The sequence below is a fragment of the Dreissena polymorpha genome, chromosome 6 (assembly GCF_020536995.1).
Source record: "Dreissena polymorpha isolate Duluth1 chromosome 6, UMN_Dpol_1.0, whole genome shotgun sequence".
In the NCBI taxonomy this organism is placed as follows: Eukaryota; Metazoa; Mollusca; class Bivalvia; order Myida; family Dreissenidae; genus Dreissena; species Dreissena polymorpha.
The window spans coordinates 54,179,393-54,201,461 of record NC_068360.1 but is presented as its reverse complement, the minus strand read 5'-3'; the positions used below and the strand labels follow the sequence as shown (position 1 = coordinate 54,201,461).

General features: G+C 33.4%; 2 protein-coding genes across 3 annotated transcripts in view; one reads left to right on the top strand and one right to left on the bottom strand.

Moving 5' to 3' along the window:
• The window catches only part of LOC127834500 (solute carrier family 17 member 9-like), a 52,454-nt gene extending 44,867 nt beyond the window's left edge, over positions 1-7,587 (top strand). For both annotated transcript variants that reach the window (XM_052360372.1, XM_052360373.1), the window contains exons 8-11: positions 3,070-3,157; positions 4,864-4,898; positions 5,467-5,638; positions 6,081-7,587. In XM_052360372.1, coding sequence (XP_052216332.1) covers positions 3,070-3,157; positions 4,864-4,898; positions 5,467-5,638; positions 6,081-6,250 — 465 coding nt within the window. In that variant the 3' untranslated portion in view covers positions 6,251-7,587. The remainder of the gene's footprint in view (positions 1-3,069; positions 3,158-4,863; positions 4,899-5,466; positions 5,639-6,080) is intronic.
• LOC127834498 (uncharacterized) overlaps positions 1-22,069 on the bottom strand; it is a 213,288-nt gene that overhangs the window by 163,240 nt on the left and 27,979 nt on the right. The window lies entirely within an intron of this gene.

Below are 22,069 nucleotides of genomic sequence, written 5' to 3'. Positions count from 1 at the left end.
AGGGCTACTAAATTTGGTATGTAGTGATATCTTATAGTCCTCTACCAAATTGTTCAAATTATTCACATTTGATCCGGCCCCGGGGGGTCACAAAAATGAACATATGACGTTTACCAAGGGAGATTACTGCGGCCGTGTGGCTGTGACCAACAACAACATCTTGTATACATGAGATAAAACCCTGTCATTTAGTGCCATTTTAGGTCAGATGGTGACTGCTTACAAAGGAATTGAAGTAAGAACATGTGTTATGAATTTTTTTCTTATAAACTGAAAAAGTCTGGTTTTATTTAAATATGTCGAAAGTGACCATATATGCGGATAAAAAATATTTAGGATGACATGTTAATTTCATGTGTTTTTTGTAGCATTGAAACCAGTTTAATAATCTATTATTGATTTTAAAAACACAATTTCCATGAACATAATTATTTCAAGAAAAGTCAATATATGATACTGCATGGTAAACTCAAACTTTGTATCCAAGAGAAGGTGTTGAAATTAAAATTAATGTTCTCAACTATCGTATATGCTGCTTTTTAATAACTAATGATTCATTGTTCCATTTGTGAATCGTTACTCATGAATTGTGGATATGATTGTCAATTGCTCAACAATCCATATATATTTCTGACCATTTTATAATTTTTCTTTTTATAAGTTATGAACTGATCTTAGATGTCAAATGTATTACTTAATTAAAAACATTTATAAATATAAAGAAATAATCTTTTGCTTAACAGAATATTTTCAGGCCTGTTGGTCTTAGGGATGTGTGGGTTGATGAGCAATTTCTCCTTTTATCACAATTATTTCTACCCTACCTGATCATTTCCTTCATATTCCATTATAATTTAATTGGCGTCTGCAACCTCTTTCAAATGGGGAAAGTCCAAAATGTGTTGTTTGGTAAAGGGTTAAGGCATTTTGATTCCTCTTGGTCTTGTGAATCTGTTTCAAATCAAATGCCTAGATTTGATCTTCAGCATCTAAAAATATGTGAAATAGAAAGAACGACAATTTCTTTTGGAGAGATAAATGTACCTACGTTATAAGCAAAGGACCTGTGCAACAATTCCCGGCCTTTTGAGTCTGTTTAGTTAACACGGTAGTAACTTTTTCCATACATAAAAATGCTCACCCTTCCAACTTTAAGCGCCCAGTGGGACGAGGGATAGAAAGAGAAAGTCACATGCTTGAGTACATTTCAACCCATGCGCATTGCACGTTTTTTTCGCAAAAAAACACAACAGTGGAGCGATACAGGGCCATCATGGTCCTCTTGTTTATGTTACCATTGACATTACGTTATAATCATAATATTTATGCTGAATAGTAATGCTGCTTTAATATAAATGTATTTGAGATTTTTTTCACACATCACACTATTTCAAACATGAGCATGCATAATTATTTTTTAATTCTTTCATATTATAATTTCATCAGCTTAAAGTTATCCTTTACTCCTACTACTTAGTGCTGAACTTCATGTGTATCTATTGACAAATATAGAAGTACCCATTTCAATTATACCATTATAAAATCTGAACAAATGTAACGAAACTTCAAATGAAAGTATAATGTATAGGTTTTAGAAAGTATGAGTAATGTAAACTTACTTTTTACTTTCAAACTCATAGATTTATTGTTTAGAAATCAACAGTGATTCAAATTGCAATAATAAGCATATAAAACAACACTTTCTAAAAAAGGGAAATATTTATTTGAGCAAACATAATTGTCTTTACAATGACACACCAATATACCACTTTTCTAATGCAGTTTCGAGAGAAAAAGGCCAAAAACTTTATAAAAATAAAGCGTTCCAAACAGGTGAATTTTGACTCTAATGTGCTTCGGTTGGAAAAAAAATCAACAAAACCCGATTTTGAAAATACACATACTTTACCAAAAAAATCGCTAAAGTACATGCTTTATAACTATTTCATAACTTGTTGACATATACAAATCATATGCTTTGACAGGTATTACGACAGAGAATACGATCGATGCATGCCGTATCGGTTGTCGAGGTCGATCACAAAACTTGATGACATAATCTATGATAAATGGCAAATATGAACAAATTCAGTATTTGCTTACATAGTAATCGTCACGCAGACAAGTTTTGACCACATTTGTTGTGTAATTGGCAGCAAACCATCGCCAATCACATCAAAATCCGTCGATTTCTTCTTTGTTTACATTTCAGACTTTAAATAAAACGCGCTAGATAACTTTTCATAGTACCTCCAATCTGAAGAGTACTCGGTATGGTGTGCTTGAGGTGCAATCACAAGTATATTTCAATTTTGGGATTTTCAAGTGTCAATATCTTCATGCGCCCCAAGAGTTGAAAGCTCGAATTTTTATTTTTTGTTATTTGGGGAGTATAGTTTCGTACAGTGTAAAATAATTTATGTTGCTCATAGTTAAACCCCTTTCTTTAATTTGATTAGTCTATGAATGCATGTCTGCACAGGCTAATCACTGACAACACTTTCTGCTTTTATGGAATCGTTTCGTTGACAGGAAGTCTCTTCTTAGCAAAAATCCAGTCTAAACGGATAGTGTTCCTTATTAGCCTGTGTGAACTGCACAGGCTAGTTTGGGACAACACTTTATGCATGTGCAGTAAGCCCATTTTTTACCAGAATGCAGCTCAAATCAATGATAAGGTAAAAATAAAAAAATAATTTACACTGAGTGTTTACCCTTTGAAATAATGAGAAATATTTTATAAAACCGATAGACAATTTATCTGATTTGCATGTTTATATGAGCCGTGCTCTGTGAAACGGGGGTTTAATACAATTGCTAAAAGTGTTGTCCCGGATTAGCCTGTGCAGTCCACGCAGGCTAATCTGGGATGACACTTTCTGCCTAAACTGGATTTTTTGCCAAGAAGAGACTTTTTTTAAACAGAAAATATCATAAAAGCAGAAAGTGTCGTCCCTGATTAGCCTGTGCGGACTGTCTAGACTAATCTTGGACGACACTTTACGCACATGCATTAAACCCCCTTTTCACAGAGCAAGGCTTATATTTCTTTTGGACCATCTGTTACAGGGCTGGGTGTTCAATGTGGTACCCTGGTTGATAACCATTCCTAGTTCAATATTCGGAGGTTGGCTGGCTGACCTTATGATAACTAAAGGTATTTCATGGACAAATGTATTGGATTCTGACCTTTGTGCGTGTATATGACTGGATTGATTATTATCTTTAGAAACCATAAACTAAATTGCAAATGAGCCTTGTTTTTGTTAATCAGGGACGACACTTTTGGCTTTTATGGTATTTTTTGTTTAAAGGAAGTCTCATCTTATCAAAAATCTAGTAATTTTTATGCCCCCTTTCGAAGAAAAGGGGGTATATAGTTTTTGCACTGTCTGTAAGTCTGTCAGTCTGTCTGTCACACTTTTTGTGTCCGCTCTCTAATTCAAATAGTTTTCATCTGATCTTTACGAAACTTGGTCAGAAATTGTATCTAGACAATATCTAGGTCAATTTCAAATATGGTTCATGCCGGGTGAAAAACTAGGTCACTGGGTCTAAAAACAAATCCAAGGGAAGTAATAAGCTTTAAATGGACATAATTATTTGACCTGCCAAATTATATATTTTTGTTAAATATACAAACACATAGTGGTAAAAGGTCAAGGTCATCCTTTAAGGTCTAAGGTCAAAAATACAAATCCAAGGTAAGTAATAAGCTTTAAAGGGAGATAATTATTCAATATAGAACATAGCAACTTGATATTTGGCATGCATGTGTATCTCATGGAGCTGCACATTTTGAGTGGTGAATCTACAGTCACGGTAGTGGCTTTAAATTATTTGCTACTAAAAATAGAGATTTGTTAGAAGGCAATTATTTTCAAGGGAAGTAATTTATATAATTATAAATCTCAGATTATATATTTCCTTACCAAAAATTGAAGTTCTTTTCACAGTAACTGTACAGATTTTTTATTTTGATTATTTATAACTCAAATGATTGATTTGTAAAAAAAATTTAAATGATATTATTATCATTTCTTTCCTGTACTAATTTGTGAATGATAGGGTTCATTACATACCTGTGGACTTATGTCCATAGATACATGATGAACTCTGGCTATGATCTCTTTGATAAACCACAGGCCTTGGTTGTCAGTGATGTCTGACTTGGTCATTTTTGACTGTCTACAGAACCCCCCTCCCCCACCCTGGTTGGATTGGACAAAATCCAAGGGAAGTAATAAGCTTTAAAGGGAGATGATTTCTATACCCGCCAAATAATAAATAGAAATTTTATTTCAAAGCGGCGCATTAAGGGGGCATTGTGTTTCTGATGAACACATCACTTGTCCCTTCAGCGAATGCAATGAACCCCATTTTTCCAGAGAGACTGAAATAAAGTGGAGATTTTAAATAAACATAACCTAAAGTAAAATATGCACATGATGAAAAAAGTATCTGTTGAAGAAAAAATAGAAGTGGTCTATTATAATAATACAAAGTTCCAAAGTTTCAGATAAATAACCATGTTTGAGATTTTTCTTCTAAAAACATCTCCTGGCTAACATTGACTAAGGAGTGAAAACCGAGTCTGCACAGTCTGTTCAGGAGCTTACCCTGTCCGGTCTTAAGTCCCACTAGATTTTGTGGCCTCATTGGTCTCATAAGAGAACATTATGACCCCTTATCAGAGTATACGGATGTTGAGGCATGTCTGGAAATACACGGTTATGTCATAAGAATCCATTTTGCACGAAGCGGCTCAAATAGTTCCTATTACAAAAATTTGTTTAGAGATTGTTTTCTTGTCTTACCTTTGGTGATGTTGTCAAAGCATGTATATTAACTTTTATATTGCAGGTTGGAGTGTTACATTTGTTAGGAAGCTTATGAATGTGAGTATGATATGTTATTTGGAGTGCAGAGTTTGAGTAATAGTAAGATTTACTCATTTTGGCTGTTTATTTCATCTTGCAAAGCTCTGTGTAACAATTGTAAAAGAAGTGGTGGAATTTTGATTCTCACATCCTTGGTCTAAAATGAAATTAGAATAAGAACTGAGAACTATATTATTCTGTGATTTAAAGGGGGGGGGTTATGTGCACTATCTGTTTAATTGGTATTCTTTTAAGTTCTTTGTTTGTAGACTGTAGAAACATTACTTGGTATCATATCATGGGCCTTGTGCCTCATTCTTGCAAAAATGAGCTTAATGCAATTGCTTAAAACCTCATAACAGATTAGGCTGTGCAGTCTGCACAGGCTATCCAGAATAACACAGGCTAACCAAGATAACAATATCTGGTTTTAAAGGAAGTCTCTTCATAACCAAAATCAAGTTTAGGTTGAAAGATTCATCCCTGATTGACCATGCAAACTGCACAGGCTAATCTGGGACGACCCTACGCACATGAATTAAGCCCTATTTTTCCATAGTGTGGACAATATATATTTGGTTTTCAGACTATCACGATGTTGGGCTGTGCCTTCTTTCTTGTGATAATCTCGTACACTAGCTCATACGTTGGTGCACTCACCTGCATGGCCTGCGCCGTGGCGTGCTGTGGGTTCCACAACAGTGGCATTCTAGTCAACCCGCAGGACATCGCGCCAAAACATGCGGGATCAGTGTTCGGTAAGTGCAGCTGTAATAAAGTATATTATATGACTGAGTCGTGCTCTGGGAAATCGGGGCTTAATGCATGTCAGGGTTACACTTTTGGATTCTATAGAATTTATTGTTTAAGGAAGTATCTTTTTAACCAAAATTCAGCTAGGCAGATAATGTTGTCCCTGATTAGCCTGTGTGGAAGCTGAAGTTGATACACCATTTTGCTTCCATGAGCCTGCATGTTAGTTAAGTATCGTTCCAGATAAGCCTGTGCATTCCACATAGGCTAACCAACAACAATACTTTCCACTTCTATGGAATGTTTTGCCTAACGGAAGTCTCTTCAAAACAAAAATACTGGTTAGGCAGACTTATCAAGCGTATTTTGGACCTAGCCAATGGATCATGCATTAAGCACCATTTTTCCAGAACAAGGCTCAACATTGCTACTGATGTCAAATTTCAGGGATCATGAACATGGCCGGTGCCATCCCAGGGTTCATTGGTGTCTACATGGCGGGGCATATCCTAGAGGCAACCAAGAGCTGGAGTGCAGTGTTCAACCAGACGGCAGGGGTTGCAGTGTTTGGGTGGATCGTGTACACAATCTTTGGAACTGGCAAACAGATCATTTAACTAAGAGATCAATCACAAATTCAACTTCCCTGGTTGTCTCGTCTGGGACACCAACCAGCTTTCTCAAACTTACAAATTGATGGATAATATTGTGGCCGGAATGATTTTGTGTGCTTAGAGTGGTACCATTTATAGTGGAGATGTGGAATTAGACAGTTGGATAATTATGTGGGTGAAACGATTAGGTGCATAACCTTAAAAAAAGGAGTGCTTCTGTTTATAATGGAGATAATGAATTAAATGGTTGGATAATGATTTGGGTGAAAATTGTTATTTGGAAACTCATTTAACCAGAGATTGATCACAAATTACAAAATGATGGATAATAATGTGGATGAAATGATTTTGTTTGTGAAGACTTTATAATAGAGTGCTACTGTTAACTCTTTCAGTGCTGGAACCGTATTTTGAAGGCCTTTGCAAACAGTTTAGATCTAGATGAGACGCCACAGAATGTGGCGTCTCATCAGGATTCAAGCTGTTTGCTTTTCTGATAGTATTCTTTGTAGAAAAAAATCGAAGAAAATGCTAATTTTAGAAATTCAGCAGACGACATTTTGGCAGACGACAAATTTTCCAGCATGCAAAGGGCTAAAAGTGGTAGTAATGAATCAAACATAGTAGTTGTAATGTATTTTTATTAGACCAGTTTGATAGTGTGTGAGGAACATTTTCAAGTGAAAACTTCAACAATAGAGGTGCTTTAAAAGAGAGATGTGGAATTAAAGTGATTGGATAAGAAAGTTGATGAAATAATTTTGTGTTTGAAGAGTGCTAATGTACATAATGTAGATACAGAATTTTTTTATCATAATGTTTTTGAAAAATTCATGTGAAAACTTTAAAATAAAGAGTGCAACTTTAAAATAGTGATATTGAATTAAACTAATTAGATAAGAATGTGGATGCAATTATTTTATGTGGATTCTTTAATATAAGCGCTTTTTAAATATTGAAGTAAAATTGTCAAAACTTTTCCCTTAAAAAGGGCTACTTTAAATACTCATACCTGTATATGAAGAAATGTGTTTTACAGTGTTTCATAATATTTTAATATCTGTCATTTGTTGACATTCCATTTCATGTTTTATCTAGATTATAGGAATTGTGTAATTAAACTTGATAGTGTGCCATTATCTTGTGGATGAATTTTTGTGTTCAATGAGAAGGAGTTAAATCTGGTATTACAACATGGGTTTTACAACGAAAAACAAAACACATCTCATTTGATAAATCCTAAACACTTTTATCTGACATAACGTCATTTCTTTAATAAAACTGTATCTTTGTTTTAAACAATCATTTTGATATGGGACCAATAAATTTGCTGAAATTGATATGGACAATCAATGAAAACTTTGTTTAATAATCATGTTATCTGCATGTGTTGTGGAGAATTCATTGCCTTTCTGTTTCCCCTCCGGCCACTCTAGCTGACGGTAACATCAGCCGTGCTTGTACTTGTGCAGTTTATTGCCTTCTTTTTAGTACAAAAGCAGTTTATTGCCTTCTTTTTAGTACAAAAGCAGTTTATTGCCTTCTTTTTAGTTCAAAAGCAGTTTATTGCCTTCTTTTTAGTTCAAAAGCAGTTTATTGGCTTTTTTTTTAGTTCAAAAGCAGTTTATTGCCTTCTTTTTAGTTCAAAAGCAGTTTATTGCCTTCTTTTTAGTACAAAAGCAGTTTATTGCCTTCTTTTTAGTTCAAAAGCAGTTTATTGCCTTCTTTTTAGTTCAAAAGCAGTTTATTGCCTTCTTTTTAGTTCAAAAGCAGTTTATTGCCTTCTTTTTAGTTCAAAAGCAGTTTATTGCCTTCTTTTTAGTTCAAAAGCTAAATCAAATTAGTTTGAAACATTACATAGAAAAGTCTGACATTTAAGGGACCTTTTCACGTTTCGGTAAATTGAAAAAAATGAAGAAAAAAATGTTTCAGATTCACACATTTTTGTTGTAGATTTAATATTTTGACGATTTAAAAACCTGTAAATTATAAAGCATTTCATGCGGGAAAGGATTGAATAATTTGGAGAGTTCTGTTGTTATCGTTATATTTTGTGACACAACAAGGATTGCTTATATAAAGTATAAAATACACCTCTCACTGTATGAGCACGGTTAGCCCAGTGGTTAAATTGCTAGACTTTTACTCAAAGGGTCAGTGGATCAAGCCCAGTTAAGGATTTATTTTCTTCTTCCTTTAATTGTATGCTTGTTTTTACTGGAGTTATTCATTTCCAATGTTTAAATTTATCAATTTAAAGTATTTGATTACTAACTTTAATACTGTCCAAAATCTGTTTAAAGGTCTCTTTAATTTGATTGAAAGACTTTGCTCAGCATTCATGCATATACATTAAAAAATGGCAATGACAATTTCGTATTGGTCTTAATAAAATCCTCTGTTTCATTGGTGTTTTGAGGTAAGTTATGTAAGTTGTATAACAAATATGATATATATCATATCCACATATACAAAGGTGAAATCTTCATTTTCGTTTGTTGTGGTTTGTTTTTTCATGCAGCCATCATGAATTGATTATTTACATGTATTACAAAACATATGTCCTACATGTTTAGATTTTTAAATATGCTCACATTGTATTGTTATTTATATGTTTATTTTATTGTACTAAAGAGGGATTTTATGCTGGGAATTGCATCCACCATTAGGAATATACATAGTGTTAAAGCATACATGTGTATGTTTGTCATGTGTACTTGTTTTCTGTGCGAACATAAAATTCTCATATTTTTTTACCTGTTTGGCTTAAAAAAATATAAACATTATATAGTTTTATACATTATGAAAATAAAGAATGTTGTTTATTTTGAAACAAAACAATCAGTGATAAACTCATCTGGTTTGCTATACACATGTAATTGCTTAAATAGACATAAACAATTTTGTTATAATTTTGGGTAACAGCTTCTCATGATTTTTATTTTAAGCTTGACTATTATATATGAAATATATATAGTGGAGCTATCCTAACTCACCCCGGCGTTGCCGTTCCTGTGTCCGTTGGCGTGCAAATGTTAAAGTTTGCGTACTACCCCAAATATTTTCAATGTCCTTTGACATATTGCTTTCATATTTTGTATACTTGTTTACCATCATGACCCCAACCTATAAACAAGAGCAGACAACTGTATCAAGCATTTTGACAGAATTATTGCCCCTTTTATACTAAGAATATGCATATTATTGATAAATCTATGTTAAAGTTTGCGTACTACCCCAAATATTTCCTGTGTCCCTTGACATATTGCTTTCATATTTTGCATACTTGTTTACCAACATGACCCCAACCTATAAACAAAAGCAGACAACTGTATCAAGCATTTTGACAGAATTATGGCCCCTTTAATACTTAGAATATGCATATTATTGATAAATCTATGTTAAAGTTTGACAAAACAACACTTACCTTACATACCACAATGCACTCCACCCAAACCATCCCCCACATCCCCCCCAGACCCCCCCCCCCCAAAAAAAAAACATTTTGTTTTCTTATTTTTGAAAGACCATCTATAAATGATCACACACTCACATTATACCCCCTCTCCTCCCCCCCCCCCAAAAAAAATATATAAATAAAAAAAAATGTTTTCTTATTTTTGAAAGATCATCTATTAAATGATCACACACCCACATTATACCCCCGCCCCCCCCCCCCTCTCCATGATGGCTTACGTTATACTGTTAAGCACTCGAATAGTCCTCTGACAGCTCTTGTTATTTTAAGGAGACAATGTAAACAATAGAAATATAAATATACCATAGACACCCGTTTGCTAATGAGAATTTAACATTTGAACTAGAAACATGTTAATTTTGCACACATAGAAAAGTCTGTAGTGAGATGTATGCAAGTTAGAAAGGCCTAGTTCAGTCTGTCAAATTGAGATATTGAATGGAATTTAATGCATACATCTGTGAACAAACTAGTATCTTTAATTTTTCATTTTATACATCATATGCATAATACATTTAAAATACAGCAAATAAGAGGATTTCTGTTTGGTAATTTTATTATTAGAATATAATTATAATAACAAATTAAGTGCAGCTTATAAGTGTGAATAGCAATAAAGCGTATTTTGTTGCCAGTGTTTGATTACTTGTAAATATTGTTATTCATGTTAAATTTGCTTTAAAAATTAGATGTTTATTTTGTTAGATCTATGAACAATAAATTTATTGAATTGATTGTTGTTTAACATATTGTAAACATGAAGGTATAATAATGATAATACTTAAGTATAAATATGCCTCCTATGTGAATAATCTCTACCAAGGAAGGACAGCACTAATTTCTGAAGTGTTCAACATACATTTCTGATCATCTAAGTATAGGATGAAGTCAGAACATCCAGTAGAATAATATTCAGGCTAATATTGAATGAATTCATTAACCCTTTACCACTTAGATATGTATTTTCAGGCATTTGAATTCCCTTACAAAGTTGAATTTAATTAAAGACCTGTCTTACTGATTCAAGTCTTAAAGGCTTAATTTCCTACCCCTGGATACTGGTGAGCAGCAAACAGCATAAAAACCTGAACAATGAGTTACTTGAAAGGCTGTTCTGGTTTTATGCTGTTTGCACATAGCCATTTTTAATTTGCTTCTGAGTGGGAAAGGGTAAACACAATAAACATGTCAATCCATGTAATCCTGTTTTACACTGTGCTTCAATGTCTTATTAAGGAATGTACAAAACCTTCCCTTTCATTTAAATGTAAGTGATTACAAAGAAAGAAGCATTTTCAAAGCCACTAAGACGACTTGTCTTCGTTTTCAAATTTCCAACTTGTATTCAAACTAAGACACTCAAATTTTTCGTGAAAAACTGTATCAGCATCATTGCAAACGGTGTCTTTGCTGTTGTCTGTCAATTCCAGAGTCGCAAATCCATCAACGTCTTGCATTTTGATTTTCTTGCAAAACTTACATAATGTATTTTTGCTGTTATCCTGCATTTCTGATGACATAAGTCCATTAAAACTGTCTGACTGAGTTTTGTGATGGTCATACAGGTTTGTGGGTGTTTCAGTTCTTGTGCAACACGAAGAAAGGTCATGTTTAGGTTGCAAATCTTTACTGCCTTTTTCTGCTCTGGCCTGAAAGAAAAGGCTGTCCATCCTGGTCCTCCATTCTATCCAGTCTTGGACCATGTCACAGTGTGCAGGAATCAACTGGGCACAGGCTTGAACCATGTCACAGTGTGCAGGCTTCAACTGGGTGCAGGCTTGAACCATGTCACAGTGTGCAGGCTTCAACTGGGTGCAGGCTTGAGCCATGTCACAGTGTGCAGGCTTCAACTGGGCACAGGCTTGAACCATGTCACAGTGTGCAGGCTTCAACTGGGTGCAGTCTTGAACCATGTCAAACTGTGCAGGCTTCAACTGGGTGCAGGCTTGAACCATGTCAAACTGTGCAGACTTCAACTGGGTGCAGGCTTGAACCATGTCACAGTGTGCATGCTTCAACTGGGTGCAGGCTTGAACCATGTCACAATGTGCAGGCTTCAACTGGGTGCAGGCTTGAACCATGTCACAGTGTGCAGGCTTCAACTGGGTGCAGGCTTGAACCATGTCACAGTGTGCAGGCTTCAACTGGGTGCAGGCTTGAACCATGTCAGACTGTGCAGGCTTCATCTGGGTGCAGGCTTGAACCATGCAACAATGCACAGGGATCAACTGGGCACAGGCTTGAACCATGTCACATTGTGCAGGCTTTAACTGGGTGCAGGCTTGAACCATGTCACATTGAGCAGGCTTCAACTGGGCGCAGGATCCCACATTATCATCCTCTAACATGGTGTTTGTTGGGGCGCATTCAGCTTCCTGAAGTTATACAAACAGAACCCATTACCAAATCATGTAGTCAAGTGTTTCCTTACTTATCTTCCTTAGTTGAGCAGAAAAAAGATACAAAATATATTCTTGTTTTCTTTTTTTTTCTGTTTCAATGATCTTATTCATTTTGTAATATGTATATATACAATCAATTTACAAAGTCATGTACATAAACAAGATCCATTTTAGCATGGCCATCCTCGCCGAAATGTGTTTGCTTGTATGAGAACATCTGTTTTAAAGAGTAGAATAATATTTGTAAAACATGGCACCTGTGTCATCTATTTATATTTCAAGGATCAATTAGTTATATAGTGTTGGAGTTATGCTGTAGACAATAAAATATATGGAAATAAAAGGGAGGTAATTCAAAAACTACTGCCAATAGAGTTATGGTTCATGTTCACTGCACTTCTCCAAGTTTCCATCTCTTTATATTTCTAGTTTCAAGTAAATCCCTTCAGTAGATTTAGAGTTATGCTCCTGACAAAAATTTACATTGAAATTAAATAAAGGAAGATAATTCAAAAACTAAGATAGATAGATTTATGGTTCTTAGTCACTGCACTTCTCCTACTTGCCATCTGTTTATATTTTAAGTTGCAAGTAAATCCCATCAGTAGATTTAGATTTATGCTCCAGACAAAAATTTACTTTGAAATTATATAAAGGGAGATATTTCAAAAATAAGGTAGATAGATTTATGGTTATTGCACTGCACTTCTCCTAGTTGCCATCTGTTAATATTCTAAGTTTAAAGTAAATCCATTGAATAAATTTGGAGATATGCTCCGAACAAAAATTTACTTTAAAATTAAATAAAGGTAGACTGATAAAGTTATGGTCCTTAGTCACTGCAATTCTCCTACTTGCCATAGGCTTATATATCAAGTTTCAAGTAAATCCCTTTAGTAGATTTAGAGTTATGCTCTGGACAAAAATTAACTTTGAAATTACATAAAGGGAGATAATTAAAAAACTAGAAAAACGTAGATATAGTTATGGTTATTGGTCACTGCACTCTCCAAGTTGCCATCTATTTATATTCTAAGTTTAAAGTAAATCCATTGAATAGATTTTGAGTTATGCTCTGGACAAAGTTTCGGACAGATGGACAGATGTATGGAGACTATTACTATAACCCCTTTCCGAAATTGCATTTTGGTGGGGATAATAATTGGTAACAAACAAGTTTTCAGGTTTACAACTACCCCTGAACTCTGTTTACAGTGTTCCAATGGCATAAAACTGTAAAGTGTAAGATTTGCTCTATTCTTGTGCACATCAAAGTTCATGTTTGAGATCCTTAAGTTTGAACACTGTCATAGTTTATAAACTTATAAATTGTATGGATTATTGATATACCATGTTATTCTTCGTTAAAAGAAAGATTAGTTTACTTTATGTACTAAATACCTATCTAAGTTGTAAAGGGTTAAATATGTATCTAAGTGGTAAAGGGTTTAATATGTATCTGAATGGTTAAGGGCTCAATATTTATCTAAGTGGTAAAGGGTTAAATATGTATCTTAGTGGTAAAGGTTTAAATACATGTTTAAGTGGGAAAGGGTTAAAAACGTATCTAAGTGGTAAAGGGTTAAATATGTATCTCTAGGTCACTTAAGCTGCATCTTTCACCATTTCAGCCTCGTTCCGACAAGATAGAGCTTAATTCATGTGCGTCTTCACACTTTAACCAGGGACAGCACTTACCGCACAAACTGGATTTTCGCTAAGAAGAGACTCCTGTCTAACAAAAAATACCATTTAAGTGAAAAGAGTGGTCTCCGATTAGCCTGTGCAGAATGCCCAGGCTAATCTGGAACAACACTTTATGTACATGCACTAAGCCCTGTTTTCCCAGAGCGCGGCTCATTTTCATTACACGATCCATGGGAAACGCTCAGATCCTCTTTAAAAAAATCTCCTGGGTTAAGAAGCTATTTGACAATCGATAGTTATGTATATAATTGATTTATGATTATTATTCAAGTAACAGAGTCATTAACATGGAAGAACATGTACACTTATATGTATTAGACAATGAAAATCATTGTAATGAATCCCCTTTGAAATGATTGGTTAGTATTTATATATCCCTTCTGAAATGATTGGTTAGTATTTTAGATGAACTAATGCTAATCATTGAACATCATAATTGTTTTGTTCTTCGGGGGGAAATAAGCATAATTTTTAGGAACAGGAAAAATACTCTTAGAAATGTGAGTTTTTAGGGTAACTATAAAACAGGTATCTTTGTTAAGCTGTGTTTCTTTGCATGGAGTACAGCAGTATAAAGACAGTTATCATGAATTATTGTGTATTTCCAATTATTAACAAAATACATCTTTAAAAATATGGCAGTGATTTTCATCAGCATAAAGTTTTGGAGGCTGACTTCGTCTTGAAAAGGCACTTGTTAGAGAATCATTTTTATAGAAAACATAAAACATGCATTATAACACATTGAATTTCATTTGTTTTTGAAGTAGTCTCATATTAAATTGTTATACAAAATAACACTTCGTATAAAATATTTGAACATTAAGTGACCTAAATTGTAGTAAATATTCATGTAAATATTAGTACTTTCAGAAATTGCATATTTTAATGGTATTTAAGAAAATATAGTATATTATATTTAATTAGTGTTTAATGTTGAAGTAATAGTTAGTTTTCTTGACAGTTTATAGTATTGATGTTCAAATTGTTTATACACAGGGAAATAATGTAGAAATAGTTACAAAAAAAGAACAAACCTTGTGTTTAACTATTGGTACCTTCTTAACATCTACAACAGCTCAGAGTTTTCCATCTCCCCTGAACTCATGTTCAACTTAAAGTACACCAGATATAAAATGAAATGCGGTGCAAAGGGTGATGCATGACTTTTTGTCAATTGAATCCATTAGTTCCGCCAAAATCTGTTGCATCTGTTATTTCGAAGCGCATTAAATTAATACATCAAAATCAAGTTGATCCTTGAAAGGTTATTTTGACATCTCACTTTTGCTTTTTTTGCCAAACATTTTTTGACCTAGTTCATTTTCTTTCAAACAATTTTCTAATAATCTTTTCTGATAGGACATTATGAATATAGTTGAACAGTTTTCGTTCACTGATTAAAACCCAAGCTTTTATGATTAATATAGACATACTCATGAATTTAATTAAATGTGAATACAAAAATGAAAATCCCTTAAAGTAATGCATTGCCACATTTAATTATAACGTAATCTTCATGTTTGAATTGCTTACTGAGTTTTACACTCAGTTTAAATTAATTGGGCTAGTTAGGTTTTATTCAGCACCAACTCATGTAATCTTTTTACATAATTTCTATATGTGTATATAATTATAATTTTACACATGTTTATCTTTACCATACTGGTAACACGTGGTAAATGATATGTGGAATGTACTCTTATGGATTGTTCTTTGACAACTGTCAAATACTGATGTTCTGAAAACGACAATATTAGACATAAGTTTTTTTTCTTGGAACATAATCAATTCATCAATCCTCTCTCTCTCTCTGAGACAGAGATACTAAAGAATATTCTTTACACAGCATAATCTTATTATATTATTTTGTAATAACATTGTATAATGATTTTGTATTATGATTTTTTTATTGACACTTTTGTTAATTTTAATGTGGTAATTTGGATATTTGCAAATAATTGAACCATGCTTTACCCTTTCAGTGCGGGAACCGAATTTTGAAGGTCTTTGCAAACAGTTTGGATCCAGATGAGACGCCACAGAATGTGGCATCTCAGCAGGATCCAAACTGTTTGCTATTCTGATATTTTTTGAAAAAAAAAATCGAAGAAAATGCTAATTTTAGAAATTCAGCAGACGACATTTTAGCAGACGACAAATTTCCCAGCATGCAAAGGGTTAACAAAATGGGGCTTAATATACGTGAGAAAGTGTTGTCCCAGATTATCCATTGAAGTCCATACAGGCCAATCTGGGACAGCACTTTACCCATCTGAATCAAGCCCCATTGCCCTGAGTGTGACTTCATGTTATTTCTTGCTGTGTCAAGAGAGATATTTTGCTTGTAAAAATAAGCAGATCATCAATTATTTCCTATTATCTATTATACATTCACAATTCTTTCATTCCTGGACAAGGGTATCAAGTGGTGAATTGAAAGGACTTGCACAAAAATAAAGAAGTTAACATCAGAAAAAAACAAATATTTAAAACACGTTAATTTTGTATTGTCTAAATATACTTGAAAAATAAAGTTAAGTTAAGTAAAGTGCAATGATAGAAGAGAGCCTTGTTCCAACAAAACAGGACTTATGTTCATCAAGTGCTGTCCCAGACAAGCCTGTCCAGTCAGTGCAGGCTAATCAGTGAAATCACTTTTCACTTCACCTGGTTTATACGAAGCATTGTTCAAGATAAATATTCCATCTAAGTGGAAAGTACTGTCCCTTTTTAACCTGTGTGGACCACACAGGATAATCAAGGACAACACTTGAGGTAAACACACAACATAGTAATTGAGCTTTATATCATAAAGGCATTAAGAAGCAATTATTGATTTCAACGTAAAATTATATATTTCTTGAGTGGTCAGATGGTCACACAGGACTTGTGAATCAGGTGAAGGTCACCGAGAGCTTGTAAATAAGGTGAAGGTAACATAGGGCTTGTGAATAAGGTGAAGGTCACAGAGGGCTTGTGAATCAGGTGAAGGTCACAGAAGGCTTGTGAATCAGGTGAAGGTCACAGAAGGCTTGTGAATCAGGTGAAGGTCAATTGTGTCACTAAAAAATAGTTCCACTTTAACTGTTGCTTTTAATACTTTCCTATTGAAAATATGAGAAGAAATAAAAAACGAATCGAGGATATTCTCTATAATTATAGTTTCGACATGAGGAATAGATTTACAGGAACATATTTTTCTCGCCAAGTGAAGAAAGTCAATTGAATAAATCATCAAAATAGTAAGAACATAATGCCTTTGCATTGTATCATTGAATGTGCTCTTACATAGTAAATCAATGATGCAACTTCGTCTTCATCGACGCTTTTTATATGTTCAAGATGGCCACTTTTGAAATGTGTAATGAATAATGTCATAATATATGTACCAAAATATCACACACAATGGAGTGTTAATGATGAACATTGAAGTGTGTGGGAGAATGCTTATGGACAAATGTCTGTCTACTTAGAGAAACAACGACGTTAATGACCCAGTATAGCATACCACACTTAGCTTTGAAAATTAAGTTTGCATGTAGGAAAAAATTGGCATTTTCGCATTTTTAGCGAAGAAAAGTGAAATAACTTTACTTAAATTGGTGGATGAGGTATAAAGAAAATTTAAACCAAGATTCATTGTTATTGCCTTTTTTAAGTGAAAAAAAGGCAATGACTCAAATTTAACTGGTGTTAACCTCCAAAAAAATCTGAACCAAGCTACTATGGTTATACACAAATTGTGCAAATTTCCTAAGGATTTATTTAATATAAATCTAACACAATAACAGTCCCAAGTATGGACAACATACAGACAACAGACAACGCCTAAGAGGTTCCCTATGCAGAGACGTATAGCTCACCGAGCACTTTGTTCACCAATAATAACAGTTTTTTGCGGCCATGTTGTTGTTGTATATCTTCACCGCCTATGTAGACGAATCTATACCAGATCTGTAGAGTTGAACAAAAGGTTATCGTTCCCACAACCAGTATCGTGTTGTCCTCTACCGTCTATGTACACTGTAGTATATACACAACTATTGTCTTTTCTTGCAGTCCCTGAGTTTCTGCACTCAACCGCTAGGGTGAATCTGTATAAATTCGGACAAAACATCCTAAATGCATTTTACGTCACACTAAACTAGTAGCCCCTGGCCTTCAGCGCCTACAGCGCTTTGATTTAGTAGTTGTGGTAAGAGAAGTCATGTTTTTATCAAATTTCTGTTTGCCAAATATAGTTTGTATTGTTATGTAAAGGTTGATATTGTAAAAATGTACATTGTTTTAGTTGTATTATGCATATATTGTTCGTTAACTCAGAACTGTGTTGACCCACACACACCTATTTACGAGGAAAATAAGATATATTGGACGGGAAAAAATACTAATATGAACACATTTCGTTTCGTAAAAGAAACGTGATAGTCTAATACACTTTTTTGTTAAATATCTTATGATATTTACATGGCACAACAAAATCGTAATCTTTACATTTCCAATACCTGGCTTAGCTGGTAAAACAATAGAAAATGCAGTAATCAGCTAAAAAAACTGTTATAGTGTAAAGCTTGAGGTAGTTAGGCAACGAAAACAGCATGATTAAACCAACCCCACTATTGCTTTGTAACACTAAATTTATTTTATTTTCTTATTTGGAAGTTAGTATATAACAACCATGTATTGATTCTTTATCATAATACTTTAACATGATTTCATAATGTGACACGACTTGACAGAAAGTATGCACACCAGTGTTTTTATGCTAAATCATTAAAATTGGTATTTAACAGTTACTTTTATTTTTTTCAACATACTGTATTATGAAACATGTAACAGACGTAAATGGTTGGTGAGTCGTAGATGTGATATCAGGTGAGTCTGACATTGCATAAGAAAAGATTTGACTTTACCTATATTATATGTAGTATATTTTTATAGTAAATTCTCCCCATATTTATATAAGCAAATAACAGTTCAGTGTGCATCGTACGCAAATGGAAAAGATCTCATGTGTCAAATATTGTGTGTCCATGATATGTTACTCATACGAAATATCTATAGATATGGTCATTAACATTAACAATGTCACACGCATTTATCACATTTACAACAACCAAGCTTTGGAGCAAGAACGTGTAATCTAGCTACAGAATAGAGATATTTAAATACAATCGTATACCGGTATTTGTATCTACTAACATACGCAAGAAGTGCACTGCACTCGACATAAACAGTAAGGTTCAATGTGGACCATCAACAAGGACAAGCTGTCATAAATAATAGTTCAATATTGCATATTGAGAATCAAAATTGCCGATATATACCGATTTTTTTAACATGAAAACGAGTAAAAGGCTGCAAGTATTATGGTTTACAAAAGTATTCTTTATTCACAATAGTAATGCAAATAGCAACTCTAAAACTGACGCTTAATCTACCACAATATGTAAAACCTATAGTTGATAAAACAAGCAAATACTAAAACTAAACATGACATTTTCAAAACTAACCATAACAACCTAACAGCAAACAGCTTACGCACATTTCCACAAAATAATGATACTGTAATAAAAACATAGGTAATATAACAATAACAACTACAAACGAGCATCTATCAATTGATTTGTAGAAAATCCACCCTAGCGAGTGACATAGAATGATCATACATCGAATCTTTTACATATGATAAACTGTTTTTGCATACAAATTATATTTTATTGGAATGTAACATTTATTATCATTGATGAATCATTCAAAACAAAACAGTTCATTTCTTGTTGATGCATTTTAAGCCAGATACACACAGATAATAAAATGTTAAAGACGTACATGTAGAATTCCTATTTCTGCACAGAAAGCAGAATTTCCTCTTCTGGTGTCAGAACTTAAAGTTTTGACGACCGTATCAACAAATTTCTTAATATTTTAAAGCCGTATACAATTACTGATTACGCCAACAGCCAATCAAAATCATCGGTCATGTTACCGTAAACGCGTGACGTGTTCTGACAGCTGTAGAGACTGAGTCAACAGTTTTATTTAAATATGCAAGTAACTTTCTCATTAAAACACCCCAAATGGTGCTATTAAAATCAGTACACATCCCATTATTATAATGAATCAAGTTGTATGGAATTTTATTTTGAAGGGGCGATGGATGTAAGCTATTCACATGTATTGTCTCTCTGGTAGTTGTAAAACCTTTGAGCGAATGTTATTCAAGCTATGTGTTCAGTTAACGTATTTCATTTAAACCGTTTAATTACAAATGTGCTTAAACAGAACAAAAAGAACAGCAATACACGCTCTCAACAGATATGTCGACATCGTGTGCTATTTCTATTATTAATTTGTATTCATTTGCAACCTATATAGGTCGAATAGTTGATGTTTTTTCTTTGGAAGGCAGAACTTCATGAACAACAAAATCTGTATTATCATCTACAAATATTCTTTGAGTATAATGTGCAAAAGCATATACACTGTGATTTGAATAATAATTTATTTTGATCCTTAATTTCGTCTATTAGTTAATAATAAGCTGTGTATACGACCCTTTTAGCATAAAGATCAGGCAAAACACGTATCGGTATTCATAAATGTTCACGACAGAGAATATTTGTACAAGGACTTGGAAAGACCAAGTGTTGTTGGTATTTGATTCGCACAAACCATTACATGTTTATCTGTTTTTATTGTTTGGGTGAAACTAATTTGTTATATTATGTTTAATGTGATTGTTTTTTCGAACAAACCACTATTTTATGCAGTTTTAGACATCAAACTTATATGCAACATGTTGCATAAAACTACTACCAATTGTTTTCACCAATCTTCAGAATATTTACATTAAAGTGTTCTTCCTTAGCCACCCTGATTGATGTCTGGTTGCGGTTTAGACAATATCTCTGAAAGCAATTCGTACCACAAAGATCTAACTACGTATATGAGAGGAAATTCAAGGATATCATTAGCGTGCCCTTGTTGAGGAAAAATTTGTGCGCCACGATTTGGCAACACTATTGACTTAAGCTAGTCGTCATTATGACATTACAATATTCAATAATTGAATTCACGATTTTCACAGAATTTTGTATGAGATCCAACCACATCTGCTCAACAGAGAACTATATACAATATGTAATCATTGACAACGATTAATATTATCAGCATAACATTGTTGGATTCTGCTTTTTCAAATATTTAGTGTTAAACAAGCCTGCTGAGAACAATAAATTAACATGTTCTTGTTACACCAGCAACTGACGCAAGATGTAACATTGCTAACAGTAGTGAAACAAAAGTTGTTAACCGACTGTCCGACTGCCAGCTGCACAATCTATTCAAATAAATTACTTTTTCTCAAGAAATATGTGTTTTGCTACCCATTTTCCTACCCAACCCAAAGTAAATATCCAAAATCACAGTCATTTACAATTGATTTATTAGATATATTGTCTCTTTTAAGGGAAATCATCTTTTTTTCAATTATATATTAAATTTTTAAACATGTGTTACTCTTTTCTTCGGTACTCGTTAAAAAAGTGTATCACTTATGTTTAAGCTGGCATGCATGATTCAATCTGAATGGCTTAGTTAAACATAACGCTGGTTTGATTTCAGCCTGGCGATGGCAAATATTTGCATTATGTACATGTCCTGCCTATTTGTTTCGATAGTTTATATGTTTTACTGATTGCAGTATTCTAGTTTAAGAAATGTTTTCAAATCATAAAATCATTAATGAGAAATAACTTAAAATGGGCACAACTCTTGAATTATCCAGTCGATTTAATATCAAGATTGGTCATTCCAACTCATATAGAACTTTACATTATTTACTTTTGATTTCACCTCAAATGGCAGACCATTTCATTCCTGCCAAAATTGATATCTTATCTAAGTATCGGCTCAAAGTCTCACAACTTCTATATACTATATGTAGCATGATATACTGAGTACCATATATATAAATAAATAAATAAATAAATATATATATATATATATATATATATATATATATATATATATATATATATATATATATATATATATATATTTATTTATTTATTTATTGACATTAAAGTCTACTGCACACAGTTTCACAACGGATAGCATTAATTGTGTATACAAGTGATTATTTTAGCTCGCTGCTTGTTAGGTTAGCATTTGCAAACACGTACTTATTTGAACACAAACGAAATGAAGATGCGAGACAAAAATAACGCA